The 8,322-nt window shown below is 67.2% G+C and overlaps 2 protein-coding genes across 2 annotated transcripts; both read right to left on the minus strand.

The window, feature by feature from the left end:
- Positions 1 to 1,495: 1,495 nt before the first annotated feature.
- On the minus strand, positions 1,496 to 3,018 carry TPGS1 (tubulin polyglutamylase complex subunit 1). The gene is made up of 2 exons (XM_086477606.1): positions 2,669 to 3,018; positions 1,496 to 2,492 (listed from the first exon to the last, which is right to left on the minus strand). The coding sequence occupies exons 1-2, from the start codon at positions 3,016 to 3,018 to the stop codon at positions 1,961 to 1,963; spliced, it is 882 nt and encodes a 293-aa protein (XP_086333732.1). The 3' UTR covers positions 1,496 to 1,960.
- A 1,038-nt stretch (positions 3,019 to 4,056) lies between these two features.
- MADCAM1 (mucosal vascular addressin cell adhesion molecule 1) lies at positions 4,057 to 6,756 on the minus strand. The gene is made up of 5 exons (XM_086477467.1): positions 6,705 to 6,756; positions 5,793 to 6,059; positions 5,354 to 5,668; positions 4,322 to 4,999; positions 4,057 to 4,181 (listed from the first exon to the last, which is right to left on the minus strand). Exons 1-5 carry the CDS (start codon positions 6,754 to 6,756, stop codon positions 4,057 to 4,059), a joined length of 1,437 nt encoding a protein of 478 aa, XP_086333593.1.
- Between the last annotated feature and the right edge of the window lie 1,566 nt (positions 6,757 to 8,322).

The following is an 8,322-nucleotide window of genomic DNA, read 5'->3' on the forward strand; positions in this document are numbered from 1 at the left end:
GCGAGGGGTGGGGCTGGCGCAGGCCCCTCCTATATAGGCATTGCGCACCTATCAGAGCGCGGGGGGCGTGGCAGAAAGTGGGCTCCTCCCTCGGGACGATGTCCGCCTATCACAGCGCGCCGCCGGCCCGCGGGGGCGGGGCTCCTTCCCGGCAGCCTCTGCGGTGCCGCCCCGGAGCCGCGTTTCGGGGCCGCGATGGCGCCGCGCCCCGCCGGGCCGGTCGCGCTCTGCCGGCGTGTGTCGGGGCTCCTGGTCCCCCGCGCCGGCAGCTCTCCCGCCCAGCAAACCCACCGCACGTGCGGGGGCCGCCTCGGAGATCGGCCGCGTCCCCTTCGGGCCCGAGCAGCCGGGCTGGCCCCGCCGGTCCCCCCGGCCCAAGGCCCCTCGGCACACTGACCGGCACCGGATCCCAGCCGCGCTGCCTCGGGTCAGCGTTCAGCACGAGTAGAGCGGTTTACGCTCCACCAGACGGTTGCACGCGGCAGCTGGGAGGAAGCCCTTGCACGGCCGCCGCACCTGACGGTCACGGCGTTTCACCAGGCGGGGCTGGAGTCGGAGCAGAGGCTGCTCCTGGCGCGGCCCCAGCAGGCGGGATCTCCAGCATCACCGGTTCCCACCTCCCCTCGTGTCACATCCCGTCACCTGCGCCTCCTTCGGGAGCCACCGCCCGCAGCCTCACCCAGGCCGGCTCCAGGCTGCGCCCCTCCTGCCTGCAGGGATCCAAACATCCGCTCAGCAAAACACCAACATCCCGGAACACGGAGGGCATCCTCCACCTCCTCTTCTACTTTTTTTTTCTTTTGGTAGTAACTACAAGTGCTCTGCTCTCCCACACCTGCAGCTGGGCGGCTGCTACAGGCTGCCGACATCAACCCCCGAAGGCAGAGGCTGCCCCAAGGATCTGAGCGCTGCTGCGGTTCATCCTGGCACCAAGTGCCACCAGACAGCAAAGAAACTGGCCACTAAGAAAATAATAAAAAGCTTTAATGTCTTACAGTAACCCCATAATTGCACCGTATAAATTAACACAGACAAGTTCAAATAAATAATACATGGCTCAACACGCATCTCTGTTCAAAAGCAAACGATGACCTCAGGCTTTGTCTTGTCTCGACCTGGTGCTCCACGTCCCAAATCAACACTCTGCAGCTTCGCTTGAGGACAGGTATGAGCTTTGATCTTCAGAGTCCAGACCACGGCAGCCAGGGGCGGTTTGGTAAACACGAGCGAGCAGCCGGCCAGGACAGCTCATCGCCGCGCAGCTTGGCTGCGGCAGAGGCAGAACCCCCTCTGGCTCGCAGCCCTTCCCGGCGAGGTTTGCTTCCCAGCTGGCTGTTCCTCACCTGTTGTGCGTTTAAAACATTTTGCTTAATAAAATAACGCTTCATCTCACACTTTGGATCAGCCCCGTATTTACCTGTAAATTCTCACTGTAGTCTGTGAGGTAGATAAGCGTCACCCCCCACTTCACAGGTCAGCGTGAAACAAACCCAAAAGCAGAAACAAAGCTCCCCGCTGAAGCTGCAAAACATGACACTGCCAGAGCTAGGACAAAACCGCAGGATATCTGGAGGCCCAGCCCCTCATTTACTTCATTCTGGCTCATTTTTAGTGACCGACGCTGCCCAACAGTTCACAGACCTCCCCGCCAGTCCCCCAGTAACACCCAAAAGAGATTTCCTAACGCCAGCTGGAGCAGAGGAGCCACAGCCGGCAGAGGCACAGCGGGCAGGGGCACATCCAGCGCTGGAGGCGGCTGGGCACCCGTCGCGCTCAGGACAAGGAAGGGAGCGTGGAAATCGGGAATCTCTCACTGGGCAGAGCCGGGTTCTCCAGACAGCCCCTGACCAGCCCCCCGTGCTCAGCGCCGGGGTCTGGAGCCTCCTCGGCGTGAACAGCTCTGTGCAGAGCACCAGCAGAGGTCGAAGCAGGCGCAGTCGGCGCTGCTCCCACTCGGGCATTACTCAACGGGCTTCACTTTCGCCACGAACAAGGCAGTGGCTTTCTTCAGGAACTCCTCCCTGCTCATGGAGGTGCCCAGCTTCCTCTCCTGCAGCGCCCGGTCCATGGCCAGGGCCAGGCCGTCCGGCCCCAGCTTGGAGCCCGCCTCCAGGTAGTGGCTGGGGAGAGAGAAGTGGCCGGCGCCCAGTGCGTCCTCCAGCGCCCGCAGCACGGCCTGGCAGACCCTCCCGTCGGCGGTGCCGGAGCCGCTGTCCAGGACGCCGAAGAGCGCGTCCGCCTTGGCCGCGAACTCCAGCAGCACGAAGCAGGTGAGGACGCCGTAGCGGAAGACGTCGAAAGGCACGGCCTCGTGGTCGCGGCAGCGGACCCGCCCCAGCAGCGCCGCCGCCGCCTCCACCGGCGCTCCCCCGTGCTGGCAGATGCGCCGCAGCAGTTCGCTGTACAGCCGCCCGTCCACGCCCGCCTTCCGCCGCCGGCAGCCGGCGCCCAGCACCTCGTAGGCCGCGCCGGCGTTGCTGTCGAAGGCCGTCCTGTCGCGACACGGCACAGACACAGACACAGACACGCGGCCTCGCCCCTGCCCGCCCCGCCCCGCACTACAGCTCCCGGCGTGCCCCGGGCGCCCGCTGGCCTGCGGAGCGCGGCCACAGCCGCGGGGCACGCCGGGAGCCGTAGTCCGCCGCCCGCCCCCCGCCGCCGCCCGCACCTGTGGGAGTGGTGGGCCAGGCGCACGTACCACAGCGCCCGGGCCAGGCGCTGCGGCGGCCCCGGGAGCTCCGCGGCGGCCTCGCCCGCCGCGCCGGGGCTGCCCAGCACCAGCCGCTCGAAGTAGTCGGCCAGGAAGGAGACGGGCTCCTCGGGCCGCGCCTCCAGCACCTTCAGCAGCGCCTCCCGCACCATGGCGGTGACGCCGGCCCGCAGTAGGAACTCCGCCTCGCCCCCCAGCCCACCGGCCGCCGCGCCAGCCGGCTCCGCCAGCCCGCTGCCCGCCGCCGGGGCCGGGGCCGGAGCCGGAGCCGGAGCAGCAGCCGCCCGCCGCTTCTCGTACGCCGCCATCTTGGCTGCGGGCGGCGAAGGCGGGTTCCGGCCATCTTGGACGGCCGTTCCGCCGGAGCGGGAAGTCTCCGCGCCGCCATCTTGCACACTGGCAGCCAATCGGCAGGTGGTAAGGCAGGCGAGAGCGTTGCCATTGGTCGAGGCCGCGGGCCGCCATCTTGCGTGTGGGCAAAGGAGCCGCCTTCGCAGCTGTAAGGCGGTGGGGCGTCCCGGCCGCCATGGCTACTCCGGGCAGGTGCCCCGCCCTTAGCAACGGGGCGCACGGCGGTCGCTGCGGACGCTGCCCGGTGGCCCGCGCGCGCCCGGGGCCTCCCGCAGGGCCGGTGCCGGTGAGGGGCCGCGGGGCCGCGCCAGCCCTGGCCGCAGTGACACTTGCTCGGGGTTCGAACGGAAACAGCCCTTTACTGGAGCGTCCGGCGCCGCACACCGAGGCCTGGCTCCGCCCGCGCCCAGAGGACGTACCCCCCGCCCCCCCCCCCCCCCCCTGCTTCCGACCCCTCTGTCGTGACAGACCATGGCCGTTGCCCTCCCGCCCGTCCGGGAGCCCCCGAGGGTCGGACCCCCGCAGCGCTCAGCGCCGGTCCAAGATGACCCATCCCCGGGGACGTTCCCAGCCAACCCTGCCGACGTCTCCGCTCGTCTCCCTCCGGCCTTCCCCGCTCGCGGGGTCCCCCCGGCAGCCCCGAGGCCCTGCTCTCCGCCAGCAGCGGGCGACGTGCCCGGGAGCCGAGCAGTCCTCCGCGCTTGGAGGCCCCCAGGGCAGCGCAGCCCCTGGGTCCCCTCAGCAGCCGTCTCGGGCACAGGCGAAGCTTCCAAATGCAGCAGCAGCTCGGAGGTCTCTGAGTCCTGGAGCCCTTGTCCTGGGGTGGGGGCTGCTCTTCTCTCAGGGCTCACAGCAGCATCCCACTCCCTGCGAGCGAGGCAGCCGGGCTCCATCGGCTGCTCGTCATCCCAGGGGCCGGGTGAGGCCAGCAGCAGAAAGGGCAACAGCAGGGACTGCTCCGGAGGGCTGTGGGCATCTGCAGGCAGCTCCCACTCCTAGGACAGCTCGTACCGAGATCTGAATCGTCTCCACAGGCGGTGAGACACGACACCGGTCACGATCAGTCCCAACAGCGAGACCGTCGTCCCCGCGGCGATGGCAGGGCCCGTGCTGAACGAATCTGTGAAGACACGAGAAGGGCCTGTGATTGCAGGCAGAGTGCCCACGCCAGCGAACGACACCCCCCCAGCACCGAAGGCAGCACTCGCAGCAGCCCGAGCCCCAGCGATGGGGGGTGCAGGCCTGCAGACCATCACTCACCTTCTGAGACCGTCAGCTGCAGACTGACCACCTGGGAGCGGCGGCCAAGCAGGACGCACTGGTAGTGGCCCTGGTGCCGGGGCTCAGCGTGATCCAGCCGCAGCGTGGAGCTGCTGCCCGCCACCTCCTCCCGGTACTGCGAGAGGGCCACGGGGGTCTGCAGCCAGCGGACGGTGGCGTTCCCGGCGCACTGTGCGTGGCACTCGATGCGCAGGGCCCTGCCCCGCGTCCCGTTGGGGGGCAGCGACCAGATCCACAGGCTGCAGGCGGGCGCTGTCCCCGGGGATGGCCCTGTCCCCTTCGCCGCCGGGGGAGACCCCCAGCTGATGCTGTCCGCAGCCGTTCCCTGCGCCTCAGCTGGGGGGCTCGCGGTGACAGAGCCAGGGAGCGCGGTGGTGGCCAGACGTGCTGTGGGACTGCCTGCGGCGGGGTCCTGGGGAGGGGGATGCTCCAGGGAGGGGGGCTCTGTGGCAGCAGCCAGCTCCGGGGTGGTCTCGGTGTCGGGCTCCCGCAGCGTGGTGGTCAGGGCTGTGGTGGGGTCACGTGTGGAGACACTCGGCTCTGGGGGCAGTGCTGCGGTGGTCACTGGCCTGGCTGTGCTGGGGCTCCCCGTCGTGGCCGCCACTGTCCGGGGGCTCCCTGTAGAGGTGGTCACGGCCACTGGCTGCTCCATCACAGCTGTGAACACAGGGGGTCACGGCAGCCTCGCCGCAGCTCAGAGCTGGGACAGGGCCTCTTAGGCATACATTATCCCCGTGGGGTGACAGCCCCCTCTGCCCAACAGCCCCGTCGCCCTCCACCCCATGAACGCAGCCATCCTGGGCAGGGAGAGGCAACGAGCAGGAGCACACCGGCACCTCTGGCACAGAGCAGGGACAGGGACAGGGACAGGAGATTTGCAGAGCGGCGTAGAAATGGGGGCGGCTCCTGTTCCAGGAAAGCTCCTTCAAGCAAGGCAGGGCAACGGGGGTCGGCTCCAGCAGACAGGGCAGCGCATGAACCCAGGTGCCCTGCTCCTACCCCAGCACTCACCCCCAGCGCTCACGGCCACAGATGCCACCCGGGTGAAGGTCTCCTGCCCGATGCTCAGCGTCACCTTGCACCTGAACTCCACCCCTTCTTCCACCTCCTCCCTGGCCACCAGCAGCGTGGACACGATATTGAACAGCTCCTCATCTGTCTCTGTGACATTTGTGTCTGCCTCCTTCAGCGCTTGGTCCCCCCGGTACCAGGTGAGCACCAGCCCCGTGACCGGGTACACCGGCTGGGCCAAGCAGCGCAGGCTGAGGGGCTGCCCCGGCTCCAAGGCGCGGGGCTCTGCCTCCAGCTGCAGCGTGTCCGGGAGGGCTGAGCGAGGAACCGCAGCGTCAAGCAGTGATTTTTGGCACCGCAGCCCAGGAGGGAGCGGGCTGCCTCAGGGATCCAGGACTTTGCCGGGGAGGCTGCAAGGGACGGGCTGGGGAACGCTTACCGTACACCTGCAGGTAGACAGTGCGCTGGTAGTGCTCCCCGTGGCAGGTCCCTTGGCACACCTTCATGCCCTCTGTGGCAACCACGGCGCCGCTGACGTGCAGGATGCTGTGGGTGGGGAAGGAGGTGATGCTCCCCAGGTTGGTGTCCAGCCCCTTCCACTGCACCGTGCCCCCCGTGCAGGCCAGGGAGCAGTTCAGCTGTGCTGAGCCCCCGTACTGCACCACCGGCTCCTGTGGCATCACCACCAGCTTGTTGGTGGGTCGCCCTGGGCAGAGGAAGGAGGAAATCAGGGGGGTTCAGGGAAGGGGACAATCCCCAGAACCAGCTGTTTACAAGGCAGCAGGACACCGGTTGCCCCGTTCGCTGAGAAGTGGACAGTCACGCTCAGGCACCACATGAGCTCCATCCCCATCACCTCGCTCGTTAGCGAGGGCTCATTGGGGGTGGCAGAGGCTTCCCCCGCAGTGCCGTGTCCCGGGGCAGCCACTTGCCGCCACCAGGCACCCGGAGCGCCGCGGAGCCCACACTCCTGCGGCGATTGCCAGCCGCGGTCTGCCCCGTCGCAGGCATTGCGGCTTGATCCATCTCGGTTTGCCGTTGAGATTTTTCCAGCCATTTCTCAGGGAAATGAGCCCAAACGCCCCTTTCCCCCCGTTTCTCATCCTTCAGCATCGCTGCTGTTCTGGCCGTGGGACAGCGGACCCGGGCCAGGCATGCTCCACAGCTCCGAGCACCAGGGCAAGGAGCGCTGCAGCACCGATGCACGTGGGACACGGCGGGGCTCAGCAGTGGGAGCCCCTGGAGCCACGCTGGCCCGCGGTGCCAGGCGGCAAAGCAAAGACAGCAGCAGCAGGGCCGGGCAGCACAGTGGGTTGAGGGATCGGGACAGCCCGTAGTCCCCAGCACTCACCACTGCAGCCCTGCAGCAAGCCGAGGAGGAGGAGGAGAGGAGCCGGCTGCATTGTCTGCAGAGAAGGTGGGGAAGCAGGGCTGCAGCAAGGGCTGGTTTTCCTTCCTTCCCTCCCTCTTTCCAGGGAGCGAACGCCGCCGGCTGGGGCTGTCTCCTTCTGGCCGCCTGCCCCGTCCTCAGCCCTTCTTAAGCTCTGTAGGAACCGCCCCGTGAGCACCGACCCCGGGGGCCTCTGCGACTTTCCAGCCTGAGGGGTATTTCCAGAGGGAGGTTTCTGACCTTTGTCCAAGTTCAGCTCTTTCCCAACACCCAGCTCCGAAGCCAAGGGCCATGCCAGTGCCAGCCGTACCAAACCCCGGAGAGACCTTGGCCCAAAGGGTCCCTGCGTGGCTGCAGGGGACCCCATCACCCCCATCGGGCAGCTCTGCACAGGCACCTGCACCCCAAGACGTGGCCGAGATCCCGTCCCTTTCCTGCTTCTCACAGGGCTCCACCAGAGCCCCTGGCAAACCAGCCCTTTTCATGCCTCAACATGAAATGAACCGGCGTGGGGCTGGCTGGGGACTTCTGTCTATGGCAGGGGCCATCTCAGACCCCCTGCCCCAAAATCAGGGCCAGGGCCCGTGTTTGGCACTGCTGGTGAGCATGGCTGCCTGCGGCCGGCACGCAGGGCGGCAGGGGGGAGCCCACGGCTGTGGCATCTGCCCGGGGCACGTCCCACCGGGAGCCTGTGGGAACGGGCAGCCGCCCCCATCACAGCCTGGGCAGTGGAACAAGGTTGGGTGGGAGGAACTGGCCCCCAGCCCCGAAGTGTGGGGTTTGGAAAGGCACGTCCCCAGGGCAGAGGGAGGGGGTGTCCAGCCCCAGGCCCTGGTGCTGCTCAGCAAGGCTGCAAACAGCATTTATTCCCAGAAGAGGGTGTTTTCAAGGATGAAGGCAGGCGTTCCTGGGAGGGCTGGTTTTATGGTATAGATTGAGAAAGTGTCACGATGTGGAAGATGTTGATTACCCCGTGTTATCTAGCCCCAAGGCCCTGGCACAGCCTCAGCGCCTCTTCTGTCTCAAGGCAGGTCTGGCATCACTTCCTCGCTCCTACCCAGCTTCCCAGGGAGAGATGGGCCCAGTTCTGCCCCATCCCGCCCTGCCGGGGAAGGTGACAAAGGGCCGAGAGAGGGGACATGCCCAGCCCTGCACCTCCTGTCGCAGAAGGTGGAAAGTCGGCGCGTGACCCGTCCATTTCCCATCCGGGAACTCTCCGGAGAGGCAGCTCCCGGCACGGGGTGCATCGAGGCCAGGTAATTAATCCTTTGACGGTCCGGGAGGCCCCCGAGCAAGGGAAGTGCTCTGTAAACAGCTGCCATCAAATACGCACATTCAGCTGAAGCCGGGTGATTAATGACTCTGGGGTTTTTGTTCCTTCCATCCTGTGTTAACAGAGCCACTTCCCGGAGTTTCCAGCGGCCACCGGAGCCCCTGGCCCAGCCCTGGTGTGGGACAAGCCGTGGCCAGGGCTGCTCCCCACGCTGGCCCAGCTCTTCCCGGCAGCAAGCCCAGGACGCCCGAGGACGCACACGCGGTGCCAGGGTTTTGCTTCCCCATCCCGGATCGGCGGCGCCTG

This window comes from Leptosomus discolor, chromosome 24, assembly GCF_034619465.1.
Source record: "Leptosomus discolor isolate bLepDis1 chromosome 24, bLepDis1.hap2, whole genome shotgun sequence".
Lineage (NCBI taxonomy): Eukaryota > Metazoa > Chordata > Aves > Leptosomiformes > Leptosomidae > Leptosomus > Leptosomus discolor.

What these genes read in the sequence shown, in the direction of transcription:
- MADCAM1 (XM_086477467.1), bottom strand. Translation starts at nt 6,756, where the DNA reads ATGCAGCCGGCTCCTCTCCTCCTCCTCCTCGGCTTGCTGCAGGGCTGC. An exon ending in TGTCTACCTGCAGGTGTACG is followed by an intron (nt 5,669 to 5,792) that starts GTAAGCGTTCCC and finishes TTCCTCGCTCAG; the next exon opens with CCCTCCCGGACACGCTGCAG. An exon ending in TGTGGCCGTGAGCGCTGGGG is followed by an intron (nt 5,000 to 5,353) that starts GTGAGTGCTGGG and finishes CTGTGTTCACAG; the next exon opens with CTGTGATGGAGCAGCCAGTG.
- TPGS1 (XM_086477606.1), bottom strand. Translation starts at nt 3,018, where the DNA reads ATGGCGGCGTACGAGAAGCGGCGGGCGGCTGCTGCTCCGGCTCCGGCT. An exon ending in CTGGCCCACCACTCCCACAG is followed by an intron (nt 2,493 to 2,668) that starts GTGCGGGCGGCG and finishes GTGTCGCGACAG; the next exon opens with GACGGCCTTCGACAGCAACG.